This window comes from Zosterops lateralis (genome assembly GCF_965231275.1).
Source record: "Zosterops lateralis genome assembly, chromosome: 21".
NCBI lineage: Eukaryota > Metazoa > Chordata > Aves > Passeriformes > Zosteropidae > Zosterops > Zosterops lateralis.
This window is the reverse complement of record NC_139781.1, coordinates 2,184,869-2,200,282: the sequence shown is the minus strand read 5'-3', so window position 1 is coordinate 2,200,282 and position 15,414 is coordinate 2,184,869. Positions and strand designations below refer to the sequence as shown.

The window sequence follows — 15,414 nt, the reverse complement described above, 5'->3', positions numbered from 1 at the left end:
AGAGCCACCCCTCTTTGTGTGCTCAGCTTTTTCTATCACTGAAAGGGTGACTTTCTAGTTTGTTGCTCAGAAAACCCTCTTCAGTTTTGTGGAAGTCTACAATGCATGGTTTTTTTTTTTTAATTCCCCAAAAATGTAGGTTTCCAAGAGCTGTTACATATGATTTCACAAGACTGTGTTTGACTAAAGCATTCCTGACATTCAGGAGGTGAAACATTTCGTGAGTCACTTTTTAGAAAGGTGATGAAATCTATTTCCATTTAAATATTAACCACTTCAGATAGATGTGTTGAATTGTATCTCTAATGGTATGATTATGACTTAAAGCAATTTTTTGTGTGTCCACACTGTATCTTCATTTAACATTGAATATTTGGGCTTCAGTTGATCTCAGTACAAGTCCCTTAGTTAAACGTATGTAGCAATGCAAGATATTCATGGTAGTTAAAAGCTGAATAGACACATGGACAGAACAGTCCTTTCCTGGTTTAGGCTTCACTGCAGTGAATGGCAAAACTCTACTACCTTCAAAGGCAAAACAATTTGACCTGTAGTTTCTCTAGGAAGATGTGATTTAAAATATCTAATTCATAAGCAGACTTTTCCAATGTATGTAATGCATTCCTTGAATGCTTGTTGATGTAAATGTATTCCTTGAATACTTGAGTTACAGTTCCTGGGGCTGTGGACAGATGTAGCCTAACCTGGGCCTTTTGCCTTTTCTTAATTTCAGAACTTCCTTTTCATTCCACTTCAGCTGTTTTTATTTGCTACTCAAAACCTGGTTTAGAGAGAAAAACATCTACAGAGTGACAGCTGGCAGACTTGGAGCTGAATGTGCTGTTTAGCTGAGCTTGCAAATGTTCTGTTGCTTGGGCATCTTGACCTTAGCTAAGAGTGGTTTGTGAGTGCCCCATGCAGGCACTTCTGGAAGCTGAGTGGGTTGCAGGTGGTACAGAACGTGCCATCCAAGTCGACAGAATTGTGACAGAAATCTGGAAGGAATAAAAGGATGGAATCGTGACCCGCTCTCATGAGCGAGGGAGAAGTGGCAGAGTTGCTAAAACGAGAATAAGAAGATGGCTTACAGACAACTTCTTTGTGTGTGCAAGGTAAAAGGGAAGGAAATGCAGGAAGCAAAGCTTCCAGATATATAGAATGTGTTAATGTATTTAAAATATATTCTGTTTTTGAATTGGAGATTTGTAGAGGTAATGAACAATCATAGCTCGATCTTTTAATGAGATTCAGACATGAAGTAAAAACCTGCACATGTACAAAATGAACAGAAAAAAAGTGTTAAACCTTTTTGTTGCCTTAAATAGGAATTAAATTCTGTTGATGCAGCAATTCTAATGGCTGCATTCTAGAATAGTTTCATGATAGTGGGAGCAAGTGCCTAGAAACAAAAGTCTCCTGAAGTAAGGAGGGACCATTTCTTTCCCTGAGGTCTTGTTACATGTGATGTGCCACAAGGGAGTCATCTTGTGCCTATCTTGCACTGTATTTATAAAAACACTGAATTAGTAAGATGCTCTGAGCTCATTTGCCACCCTCCACGCTGCCAGCACTCAGATCTGCGTGTCTCTGCAGATGTACTCACAGGAGATGTGTAAGAGATTGTGCTTAGCTAAAAACCAGTTGGTTTGAACACAATCCAAGTGGAGTTGTGATATTGATGAAACACATCTTGGGAAATCAGCCAGGATATTATTCTGTGCTCTGTATTTTGGGTGCTTATATTCCAGTCTGGAAGGCAGTGTGGACCTTGGGTTATTCTCAGTTTGTGTTTGTTACAGAATTTCAAGACTGGATCCTGTCACCTTTCATTTCTCAGACTATATTTGCTAATACCTTAATATTTTAGCATATTTTCTTGTCTAAATCTTTTTCTGTGAACCATTTACTGCAATACCTCACATAAGCAAATACAATTGAGCAACCTGGGCTGGTGGAAGGTGACCCTGCCCACAGCAGAGGGTTGGAATGAAATGATCTTTAGGGTCACTTCCAGAAATATTCTGTGATTCTGCAATATTTGTCCTTCTTAATTGATTTACTGCATTATCTACCATGCTTTTTGCTTTCTTTATATTTAACCTGATTATATATATATATATATTTATTTTGTCCACTGATTTCAAAGTCCTGATCAAAAAGCAGTTTCAGTGTTTGTGGCAAACTACTGAAGCTGAAGAATAAAAATTCCATTGTTATATATATTTTTATATAAAAATACAGTGTTTCTGGTGACAGAAGTGTTGAGAAAATTAAGCACTCTTGTGTTCTAAAATCTCAGCAGCAGACCCTCTTTTTTACAAGCTGCAGGAATTCAAAAGTGTAAATATTTAAATTATCTTTCTGTATTTCTATATAACTTCATTGCTGACACATTTAGAAATATTTTTCTGTATGTACTTAAGATGAGGTCATTTCAAAGTTCATAATAAATTAAAAATACCTCATTAATTTGTTCTTTTATAAAATTATGGCTTTGAATGCACCTTTAGTGGGGGAACAGTATTTTGTGAATCACTTAAATGAGAGTTGAACTCAGCAACTATGTGGCCTTAAAAGATTTTTGTCTTGACTTCATTATCTGTTTTGGGGTAAAATAATGGTCTTAGGTCAATGTTGAGAGATGTACTGGAGATGTAAAGTATTCTAGAGATTTCTTTTTATATTCCTATAGATTTGATTGGTTAATGTTGCTCAAGCTGTGTGGTTCTAAGTGTAATTGAGCAGTTCATTTTTGTTCATTATCTAAACTTTGCCATCTGCTGGAAAGCCTTTTAGTGACATTATAATTTAGTCCAGTTGGAGCTCAATTAGGGTGTTCTGACGAGTCTGTTATTATGTGTTCACCAAACAAAAACCTACACACCAAACCCTGGTCAGTTTTGTTGCTCAGTTTTTAAAGGAGCGTCTGGAATCACTGTGACAAACCGACTGTGTTATGCTGGGAGATTGCTTTAAATGCTGTGCATTTAGTTTTTATGTAGCAAACCAAACATTTCCATGGGAATTGACACCTTTCAGCTTCCTGAATGTAATCAGGAACCTACAATATCACTTGGTGGATCTTTTTAGTTTTAACTGAACTTTTTGATGGGAGCAAGCTGCAAGAGCTGTGACTCCTGTGATCATAATTTTCCACTTGAAGTCCATAACAGCATATACACAGAATTCTCCTCAACTTTAAGAACCTATCCATACAAACCTTTGTTGTTCCCTCTATACTTATGGCAGAAAGAAGAGAAATTAATTTCAGGCGTCATGTCCACAGTGTAACATCATAGGCATAGTGATGAACTAGATTTATTTGGAAGAATCCAGTGTGATGGAATATTTCTCTGAGTAATTGTCAGAGCAGCATCTCAGACCATGCCAGTCCTTCATGTGTGCTCTGGAGTGGATCTGTATCATGTAGCCGGAATAAGAAATTAAATAAGAATTTGTCTGGAAATTTTAAATACTCCTAGAAACATTCTGTAAAGGCTTCTTTTGATTTAAACAACTAGTGGACTTTTTTATGGAAAAACAAGGAACCTTACCAGCAATGCCAGTATGGTTTGATTTTTAATTGTGGGTATGGTTTCCACAATACATGTGTGCACATAAAAATACTCTTAATGTAGTTGAAGCCATTAAATGAGGAGAGCATACAGACAGTTTATTTTAGGAGCTGCTGGCTGTCTAAAATAGAGACTTAATTGTCTTATGTAGCCAGCGTAGGTTGCCTTTTCTGATGAGCTTTTCTAAATGCTTAATTTATAGATGGCTCTGATTTGTCTTAAAAGGAATGGTATTCTTTTCAAAGCTAAAATAACTGTCTGAAATAAAGTAGCAGGTTTTTCCTTCCTCTTATGTTACATGTCTGATTTCAGACAGACTGGTTTCTGGCATACTTCACTTTTGTGGAGTAAAAAAAAAATAATTAATTTAAGAGCCAAAATATGATAATATATAATAATAATAATGAGATGCTAGATCAGTATTTTATTTGTCCCACCTGGAACGCTGTTGCTGTTACCTGCTGCACTGTGCTGATAAAATCAGCTGAGAAACTTCAAAGATGTCCTTCTGTGCCACACAAGTCTGTATTTCTTTTTTTATCCTGTGACTACCACTCAGCAACATAATATGCAGGAAGTATAAATGTTGTTCTTTCCCTTTCTGTCTCCCAAATGTAAGGGAGGGTTCAGGAAAAGCACGTCATTCACAGTTGTTTTGTTTCCTGGAAATTTTTCCAGTCTGACCCAAAAAAAGACAACAATATAAAATAAGTGCTTTTTGCTTGCATTCAAGTGATTTGATGTTGCACTTAAATTACTCCTTGAAATCTCCATTTAAATTGGCAGAATTCTGCTATTCATAAATAAAAGTCTGTAGAAGGCTGACCTGTGGGTTGTGTTGGGCTGTCTGATAGCTTATGCTGACAGCTAGGAGGATTGTATTCATAATAATTTCTGCTTTCTGAAGTAGAGCACACTCTGCCCTGCTTTCCTGGCTTAAAAATTAATTGCATGTCGTGACTTGGAAGCTGTTAGTTTTCTCTGGTCTCTGCCAAACCAAGCTATGAGAGCTGATTTTCATTAGGAAAATACTGGTGGTCTGCTTAAGTGTTCCTTAATTTCTTCCTCTCGAAGTTACTGAATGAAAAAGTAAAAATCTGAACTAACTTCACTGCTCAGTAACCCAGCAATGGGACAATAAATACTTTTTTTTTTGTTTTCTTCTGAAACCCTGGCACCAAGTATCTCTTGCTGTTGTCTTGTCTTCACTGTTCTCTGAAATCCAGTGAGTTTGCCACTCATTAGTTTAAGGAGGTTTTGAATTAATTGAAGAACAATATCTGAGCCCTTTGGGCTGAGTTCATTGACAGAGGGCCATTTCTTTGTTAAATACCTCTTTAAAGGTAATTCTACTAAGCTCAGCTCACTTAGTGAAAATTCCAGAATCCCGGGGTTGCACTTACTGAGCTAATGAAGACCTGGTAGGATTTAAGTCTTTTCTCTACCATCTGAAAGTAGTGCCATGGTACTGTTCATCAGAAGAACGTAATAGTTTGTAAAATAAGATCTTTAGCCTACTTTTCATATGTCTGCTGATGATATTTGAAGAATTGTTTAAATGCCAGAAAATTATGGTTTGATTTAACTGTTTTTGCTATCAGAAACTGGTTAAAAGAGAATTGACAGCAAAAGAGCGAACTGAAAAAGTAATGGAAAATTAATTTTTAAATTGGATTAAATGTATTAGTTCTGTTTGATTAAGCTTTTGGGAGCTACATTTCTACAGGGTAGGGTGAGCAGACTGAAAGAGAGGCTGTCACAAAAAGGAGATTTTTAGGAGTCATGGATCTTGGATTCTATTCTCAATTCTGTCACTTACTCACTGTGTAAGCCTCCTAAAATTGCATGAGTCAGTTCATGTCTCTGCCTCATTCACACTTCCTATAAAAGTGAGTATTACTTACATCATGCCCAGTGTTTGACAGCTTCCTTTGCATCTCCTCCTCCCGTGTCATGTTTAAGCCTTTGAAGTAATTTCCAGCAATGTACTGAACTGTGTCCAGCTTTATCCAAACTCTCTGTCCAGTGTAGGTCTGTAGATGGACTATCCCCAAAAAAGAGCTTTAGTGGGAAATTTCATTGTTAATGTTTGCTATTAAATAACAGTGAGTAAAATACTAGGAATTTAATTCATTTAATGCCACCATTCATCTGCATCAAAATCCTTCTTTACTATCTTTGATGCTTATATGCTATCAAACTTTTTTAAAGGATCTTTTTAATTCAATCACAAGGATTTTGAGGCATTTCAACAGAGCAGTGAAACTCCACTACTGCTTCTTATTTCCCCAGTTTGTGTCCTACTGTTTGTTACCCATCTGCCACATCACAGGTGAGAGCCTGTGGTTCTTAAAGACTGAAGCTGACTTTTTTTTTTAGGCATTTTTATAGCCTACAGAAATTATGTAGGGAGAACACAATGATATATTTCATTTTGGTTCACCTGCACATATACTATCATTTCAGGTTGTTGTAAGAGCTTCTCTAGTGGTATTTTATAGAAAACGAGGTGTAGTCTTAAGGAACATAAATATGTAAGGAATGGAATTTTTTCTTTTTTTGGAATCATCATGCTGCTTGTCACAGCAACTCAAAATGCTTCAAACAATTCCCCTTTCTTTTTATACTTTCAGTATCTTTAAAGTGTTTGCAAGCTTTTCTTTATCTCACATATGAGGAGGAGTGATCCTTGGAAAATGAAATTACTGATAAACATTTCCTATAGCCAAATAAACTCCATTTGAAGAAAAGCTGAGATTTGTATAGTATGGCTCAGCTGAAGAAAAACTCATAGCTGAATAACACTTTGTTTTGGCTTTTTTCCTAGCTGGCAATTACTTGATCTGAGTAGGACATCCAGGACTGCATAAATATTTAACTAGAAAGGCCATGCGTATGCGTGCATGCATTTTGTATCTAAAAATAGTTTTCCTTGAACAGGATTCAATTCTGACTTGACTTGCTTCACTTTTAACATGCAACAGACTCTGTGTGGAAAAACTAATGCCCTTTTATTGGCCAGCTAGAATTCCCCTTGCTTGGCACCACCTCTCTTCAACTCTTCAGTACTGTGTACTTCCATTTAGTCAGCAGCAATATATGTAATCTATTTCTGGGCATGAAGGAATAAAGAACAGATGGCCTAGGAAATGCTTTTACAATTGTTGGGCTTTTTCTTTAAAAGCAGTTTTGAGCTCCACCTAATTTTTCCAACTTCTTTTGCTGATTATTGCCACTTACCATTCCTTAATTCTAAGTTTAAGATAAAAATTTTGGAGTTAGTATTTTTTAAACCTGGTATTTAATATGCCAGATTTCATTGCTTTTTCTAACAGAAGAATTGACAGAAAAATACAGCATTGAATAAGACTGTAATATCAAATTCTAAGGCTGCAGAATTATAGACATGTACAGATTCTCCAGATTCCAGTTCAGAATGTTGATGACCCACAGTTAGATGGTGATTTTTTTATTTTTAGTTCAGAGCAATGAGAAGCTTTTGAGGAAAAAAAAAAAGCTCTGTTTGCCTGGAGTTGGTCACCAGGAGGCACCTGGGCAAGTGCAGTGACATGTCAGGAGAGGTCTGAATTTCCATCCACAGATGTTGATAGAGTGTGTGAATTGTGTGGTAAGGGCTAAACTGCTGCCTGTAAAAACTGATTCCCTTTCTTCCCAGAACAGCAGTGGTGAAAGTAAAAGCTCATGTGAGGATTTTTATCCTTGATGACTAAGTGTTGACATTGCTGACACTTCTGAGAGTGACACCAGCCTGTCAAGCACCGGGAGCTGAGATTTCTGTAATATGGAAGCTGCCCTTGAGGAACTACTGGGCACCATCCTCTTGTTCCACTGGGAGGGATTTGAAAGCTGAATTGGGTTATTGGTATTTTGGGATGTTGTTGGTACACTGTGGCTGTAGGAGGTGTCTCTGATGTGACTCTGAACACCAGAGAGCAGAGGGTGGGAATTCTGCCTGGTTCCAGCAGTTTCAAAGGTAGCCTGGAAAATCCCATCAGCATTACCTACTTTTGATCCATCTTCAGTGGAAGTCATTACTTAAATATCATAGGCCTTATGCTTTAAATCTCTTTAGTGTTCCCAGTTCTTCACAGGTCTGTGAAAAGGACTTCAGCGTCTGAATTCCAATACCATTGTATTGTATTGTTGTGTTGTGTTTTGTAATACCTACAACAAAAGATTCACCTTCCCCCTCACCCCAGAAAAACATAGGGTCTAATACAACTCTTCAGTGTATGCTGTTAGCTCTTGATGGGAGACTATTTCTGGTTATACATATGATGATTTCCTTTAGTTAAACTTTACATTTTTTTTTTTCTCATGTGTCCTTACATGGTCTGCTTTAATGAAGTTCTATTACTCTTCATACAAAACAGTGAATTCTGGTGCAGAGCCTTAGCCATTACTCTAACACCGTGGCCATGGCTGTGATTATATCAGCTAAGGGGCAGCCAATGGCTCTAGGCCAAGTGAAACGATTAAGAACAATCTAACTGTTAGATGAAACAATGAGACATGTAAAGAGCTTGCTAGTATTTCAGTAAGTCTCTTAAATTCTCTTTACTCATCCAAAAGCTCAGTGAACAGATCGCTCTTTTTGTTGGAGATGAGCATGTTTGTATTCATATCAGAGCTTAAGAGAATAAAAGATTGAGATGCCATCCTCACTTTAACCTTCCCTTTGCCAATTTAACTGGTTCTTAACCAAACTTATGCAAGTAGGTTTTTACAGATGTCTTACTCCTGCACTGCTTGCTGTGCTGAGCACAGGTAGCTCCCTTGATGTGGATTTTACCCCAGTAGGTGTGTTTGTCTGTAGAATGGTATGTCAGCCATGGATTAGCTGTTTGCAAGCTTCCTGTTACTAATCATGACATCTGCTTTGCAGAACCTCCTCAAGTCCTGTAGGTTTACAGGCCTCTAGAGCCCTTGGATGTTTTCACTTTTTTATGTTCACCTCTGCTAGTAAGCATGAATGTTAGGCTTTTTTTAGAGAATATTCTGCTTGTTTGGATCATTTTTTCACTGAATAATTAAGTTTTACAATTTGATTGCTGTATTAAGTGTTTGATCACTGCAATCTGTAGAGCTTCCCCCTCCACTTTGTGTTGAGAAGTTTAATCCTTTTTGAATGGGGTTTACAAGTGGAAGACCTATTGCTTTTGTAACTCTTTTCCAAAAGCTTTCTGCTGCTATAATAATAAGATTGTCACAGTGGCAAAACCAGCTCAGGAAAGAATGACCCTCAGAACATACCTGATTGGCCAGCCAAAACCAAAACAAATGTCTAAGGAAAAAATTGAGAATGTTGATCAGTGTTACACTGGTGACTGGATTATCAAACTGGTCATCACTTCATCAGGATTTCTTTTTTCTCCTTTATACTCTTCAGATTAGATCCTTGAAATTAAAAAAAAAAAATCCTTTGAAATTGTGTTTTGTCTCCAACAGTGCCCTTAAAGATAGTCGTTTCCCCCCAGTGACGAGGGATGAGCTGCCACGGCTTTTCTGCTCAGTGTCTCTGCTCACTAACTTTGAAGATGTATGTGACTACATGGATTGGGAGGTAAGAATGTCAGATATCTTTTATGAAAATGAATATCTATAGCTATAGTGACACTGTTTAAATGATCTGCACATGTTAGTTTAGCTGCCACTGGATTGCACTCTCTACACGTGGTTATGTGCATATATTCAAAAGACTTTTTTTTTTTTTTTTTTTTTTTTTTTTTTTTTTTTTTTTTTTTTTTTGATAAAACCATCATCACCTCAAGAGTCTGAGCTGTGCAAATGGAATAAAGTTGTGGTTTTGCCCACAGAGGCACTCAGAGTGGTCTGCACAGCTGTCCTGGTGTTTAAGACTCCATTAAGGAAGGTGCTGTCTGAGCAAGGGTGGTACATCAGACTCTGGTACATTACTCTGGGATACTCCCAGACTCTGGGAAGGAGTGTTCCAGTATGGAAGTTAACAGTCTGATGTCTGCTTCTGGAAACAAGCACTGCACAAAATTGCAATCCCAGAACAAGCTGCTTCATTTAGCTTGTAGAGACATTCATCTTCCCCCAAACTTTGTGTGCTTTCAGAGTGAGTGTCCTGCCCAGACCTCACAAAGCCTTGATACACTGAGGCCACATAAATCGCTGCTCTCCTGCTGCTTACACATGGAGCTGAATCTGTTCTAATTGCCAGGTTCTAGGAAACCTGCATGCATCCTCTTGGAACAGCAGCAGAAAAGAGATTAGGAAGCAAATGCTGACGTGTGTATGACAGTGTATACTGATGGAAGTACTAGTCTGTAATGTTCTTTTCTCCAAATTATTTGGCATTAGATGCTTGCAAAAAACAAGGTACTTGACTTAAGATGAACTCTACATCTCAGTCATCATGTTTCATTCCTCATTCTTCTTTGAATCTATTTTTGAGTGGACATAAGAAATTTTGAAATTGTCATAGAATAGCAGACATTATAATGCCAGAGACACCAAAAAGCTACAGTATTTCCTTTTAATAATAACTTAGCCTGCCTAAGTATTTAGAACTTTGGAGAAAGAGAGGTTTTCTGTTGTATTTAAACATAAAAAATGTATATTCAGTAGAAATTGTACTTGTTAGAACCATAAGAACCATATTCAGGTCTTTGCATGCCATAGTCTATAAATATCATTAGGTGCTGTTTCATTGTGTCAATAATAAACTTCTAAGATGACCCCAGTATTCATCCTTAAGGAAAAACTGAAAGCGAAGCCTGAGTTCAAAAATCCACTTTCCCTGGGAGAGGCTTTTTTATCCCTGGTTTTACCTTTGTTCTTTGGGCAACTGCTGATTCCTAACTAATACTGGAAAAAAAAGAGACTTTTACTTCCTGTGCCCTTTCTATATTTTGCTGCAGAACTTGTGAGACTTGTGTAAATAAGCATAATGCAGAACTCCAGTGTTCTGAATTCTGATTGATGTTATGGATTCTTACAGTTGTTCTTATTGGAAAGCCCTGACTTACAAGAGAAGAATGCAGGGGTCAGAATTATAAAAGGCCTTGATGTTGCTTGGTTGTTTTCTCCTATTTCCTTTAAGGTTTTCTAATGATAAGTTTTTAAAACCTTTTATCAATTCCTACAATTCTAAGAAAGGTCACAAACTACGTTTCCATGCACAAGGTCCAGAGGAGGGGGATGACCTATAAATATGAGATTATAAAATTTGTAATTGTTAGTCCTTAAAAGAATGATTCATTCACTGTGTGTGCCTGGCAGTGAGATTGCTTATGTCACCCATGTGTCTTTTAATGGAGATGCAGTTATACATTATTAATGGGAAAAGGGCATTTCAGGATGTCTAGAGTATGATGTAAAGAGAGATTCTGCATCTTTCATCTCCTGTCATGCTGAGATCATCCTGAAAAACATCTGGCTAGTTAGGAGTCCTTGCTTTTGTAGGTGTCCTGCTGATGATCTTGTTGGAGCCAGGTCAGCAATTTGCTGACATAGGTCACAATATTTGAAAATTGCCAGTTCAGACAACTCAGTGCTCTGAGGGGCTTAGAGACAAGGTCACCTGAAGTCAGGAGTGGAGCTGTCTGAGGACAACTCAGGAGTGTTTTCTCTATCCTGAAGCAGTGGTGGATGTTTTGTCACATTGAAGAATTACCTTCCCAGACTAAATAAATTAGTATTTCAGCTGTAAAAAGCAACGTGAGATCCTTTTGCAGTAGAAGCTTCCATCAAGTAAACAGAGATCTGTGTGAATTCACTGCTGTGGCTCCCACATGACTTCTCAAATGGCTCAATTTTCACCTTTTATGAAAATAACTGGGGAAAAATGGTCTCTAAAGGACCCCTTCAATGCCATGTTCACAAGGATGCTTCCTAAAATACAACTGAGCATTCTTACATACCTGTGACTTTGTCTGAATTGCAGGGCTTTGAAAGGAACACTAGGAGTGTAAGAACTGCATCTCCAGTTCTGCTTCACAGAGCCCAGGAGAGACCACTGTGCTCCAGTTGGGGTGGAGTTGCACAGTTGCACAGCCTTTCCATCTCAGAGAAGTGGACAGAATGAAAAACTCAAAGATACAGGGTTTTTTTGGTGATGCTACTGCTCTTTTATTAAAGATCAGACAGCAAAGGACTAGTTACAAGACAAGTCATAAAGATGACTTATTTCTAAGCACATGCTATTGATAGCAGTTGTTCCTTCCCTACATAAACTAATTCAGACCTGCTGGTTCAGATCCTCTCCTGATTTTTATTAGAAGATCCTAAAGCGTTGCAATTGCATGTGATTATAACTAAGAAACCTTTTGGCTAGACTTGAGCAGTAATTCTTCCTGAAAATACCTTGAAAAGAGGTCTTTGCCCTGAAGTAGCTGTCCTTCAGTGAAGTTAAATCTGCAGAATTGTACATGCTGTCTTGACACAAAAGGCCTTTAGCCTGTGTGCACTGGTTTAAATATTAGCTGAAATACTTGTAGCCAATAATGTTGACTGAAAGGCAGCTTTTCATTGTTGATGAAGTGGGTATATTCAGGAGTTGTGGAAGTTCTTTCCTGCCCGCAAGTGCAGCGACACCAGTGGCTCTCAGTTTCTCTTCTGTAGAACTGAGAAATCTGAAGTTTTGTAAAGGTCATTTCAGAAGTAAAATAATGTAGCTTGATGCAATCCTTAAATGTAATGAAAAGTCTCTTAATTTAGTTAATACTGTCATGAAACCTAATTTTAGGTAGCCTCTAGCCACTTACACAACTGATCAGAGTTGATATCTACAAGTAGTGCTTATATAGGACACAGTATTCCATGCTGTAAAACCCTACAGAAATATCTCTATTGGCAGAGATTGTTTTTTGCCTAAGTTTTTCTCCTTCTCTTGCTTTTCTCTCCCAGTAGCAACAATTTAAATAGATTCCTATCCACGTGGGAGGCTGAAGCAGCAATTGTGTGGTCCCTTTTCAGCTCCAGAGGATACCTGTAGGCAGTCATTTCCCTAATAAATGGTAATAGTCGAGACAGAACTCAGCTCCATCTGCACAAGATTGGTTTGTTTTTCTAAACTTCACAGACAGATGATGTTGTTCTGCAGAATGCTGCCTGTGGTGTATCAGTATTTTTAGTCTGAGGAGCAGACCTGAGGCTGTGTAGGAAGATGTGTGCCAGTCCTGGTAGCAGGGCAGTTAATGCCTTCCCTCCCATCTTGGACAGGGCTATTTTGGGAAATCTCACGGAAGTTTGCATCAGTTGAACACCAGTCTCTTGAAGAAGTCAAAATAAATTCCACACTGTGCCCATGCCAGTCTTAGTGTGGATCATTTTTATTTTGCTTCCATTTATTTAACTCAAGCCTGGTAACTGCAGCTGAACAATGAAAAGCTGTTTGTCCTGCTCAGCTACACAGTTGGAACTGATGCTCCACAGGATGCTATGAAATTTCCCTCTGCTGTATATTCCCATTTTTTTCTACTGACATGGGCCTAAAAGTCTATTCAGATGGTTAATGGGAAACATCCAGAGCAGTGATGCAACTGGAATGTTGCATCATACTTAATACCTCACTAGTGCTCCTGGTTGGTCACTCATGAATATTACTGTCAGTATTATGCAGAACACTTGTGTAGCATTTAGAATCTCATATTATGCAGGATTTAAAGGTGTGCAAACCCTGGAAATATTTCATCTTAATACTGAATATGCACAGTTACAAAATCACCAGCTACAGAAACTTGTTGGTTTGGGCATAAATTCTGTAAGCTTTTTTTAGCTTCTGACATTATTTCATTTTACTTTCAGGCCTTTGGGCTCAATTATTTGAGCTTCTGAGTATTTGATCTCTCTAGTGATTTTATATATATCCATGTAATGAAAGTTGGAGTTTAGAAGTGTTTGGTAATGAAATAACATGTTAAAAGCTGCAGTGACTTAATTAGTCACAAAGTTACGGTTTTCCTATATATGAACAATGTAAGATTCATAGGGAAAAATGGTTTTGGCTATGGCCAGCCACAAGAGACTCTTCTTCCCATTTCCCCTGCTTATATCATATATAATAAGAATGAAAAGTTTTAAAATTAAAGTCTTAATATAAGCAAATATGTTAATTGAAGAAATGGCAGAGCTTTATAAATATTCCATATTTGTTTTGTGACTGCCCTGCAGTTACGGTAAAGTAAGTAAATTATTACTGGAGAAACTGTCGAAGCATTTTTTGATTAAATTTGTGTCCACAAGGATGTGCCACACCAAACAACATGATGCCGTTTGAAAACATTGACTCTTCATTTTCACATGCAGCATTGGGACCTTTGGATTCAAATGGAAATAACGTCTTGGTTATGTGGGCATAAAAATGGCCATCTAATAATGCTTTGTGTTTGTGCACAGAATTCAAAAGCAACTGAAAACCTTCTGGCAATGGAATATCTTTAATGGCCTGATCCCAGTGCAGGTACTCTCCACAGAATTATTGTAACCTGAAAACAGAGGGGCTTAGACAATGCCCTGGAAAGGTGTCCAGCCTCTTTGTTAGTTTTTTTCCAGTGTTTTTGTCATTTTGATTATCTGCATCCAGCACCTTAGTATTAGTAATCTTGGTTTCTGTGCTGTCATTTTGTCACCTTACAATTCTCAGTAGCACAGAAATAGGAGTTTGAGGCTGGGTGCTTTGTAATATTCCCATTTCCTTCTCATACGTGAGCAGAAATTTTGAAGGCTCCAGACTCGAGTCCATAGAGTGGCAAAGCTTTGATTGTTTAGTTGCTGCTTTGAACAAAATTAATGCTCTTAATTGAAGCCTCATTAGATTTGGCAGCTGTTTTGCCTGCAGATTATAGCTGGTGACCAGGTGATTTTATCAGCAACAATGGTGACAGTGTCAGAGGAGACAGAACAACTTTAGCTCTCAGCTGGACTTCCTCCAGCCCAGGGATGAAGCCACATGTGGGGAGCAGAGGAACATCCTGTGCTGCAGCTGAGCTTACCTGGCTGTAAGTGAACACCTCCAAAAGATGACACCCACTGCAGTGCCACTCCTGAAACCATGTGTGAAATGCTGTTAAACCACTGAAAGGTTCACATTGGGGTTTTACCAGAAAGCTGCTGTGTCTTTTCCCTGGCTGTGTCCTAACCAAGGTGCCCATCTCTTGCAGGTGGGTGTCCACGGCATCAGGATAGAATTCATCAACGAGAAAGGATCAAAGCGCACGGCCACCTACCTGCCCGAGGTCGCCAAGGAGCAAGGTCATTGTTGCACTTTATTTCCTATGAGCTGCTGAAGAATTTAAACATGTCTGTAAATCTAAAATGCAAGTATTTGACCTTGCACTGATGTCAGATGATGAAGCAATATTCAATTGTAAGAAGACTCCTATATAAAATGCCAATTCAATGCCTGTGTCAGTCTCCTAGAGGGATTCAGTGAGCTGTTTTTGAAGCCAGTCATAAATGCAGCCTAGCTCTAGGAAAATCAAATGTGAGGGGTGGTACAGTGCTGTCAGCCAGGCTAACAGTTCTGCAAAGCCTCCAATTTGTGTGTGGCTGCTGGGCTGGGCTGTAAGGGAGATGCAGAAGCTCTGTTAAGTGTTGGGATGGCTGGGCAATTACCTTAACCCTGGTTTATTCCTGCATTCCTGGTGATCAAATTGTTTTTCAGTTAGGTACTTTCAATTCCTGTTACAAACACAGACTTCCCAGGGTTTTTAATGGATGGAAGGAAATTATTTTCAATATGGAAGTACAAAATAATGTTGTTAAAAGTCCCTTTCAATAGAGGCACAGACTTAAGTTTGTGAATTTAAAAAATTATGGTAGATTTTGTTGAACAGTCTTTGGCTGACTC

At 38.2% G+C, this 15,414-nt stretch overlaps 1 protein-coding gene across 3 annotated transcripts in view; it reads left to right on the top strand.

Moving 5' to 3' along the window:
- AMMECR1 (AMMECR nuclear protein 1) overlaps positions 1-15,414 on the top strand; it is a gene marked incomplete at its 5' end in the record, with an annotated part of 79,997 nt that overhangs the window by 60,093 nt on the left and 4,490 nt on the right. For all 3 annotated transcript variants that reach the window (XR_014591517.1, XM_083876507.1, XM_083876506.1), the window contains 2 exons: positions 9,045-9,159; positions 14,726-14,816. Coding sequence is in view for 2 of the 3 variants with exons in the window: in XM_083876507.1 (XP_083732633.1) it covers positions 9,045-9,159; positions 14,726-14,816 (206 nt within the window). The remainder of the gene's footprint in view (positions 1-9,044; positions 9,160-14,725; positions 14,817-15,414) is intronic.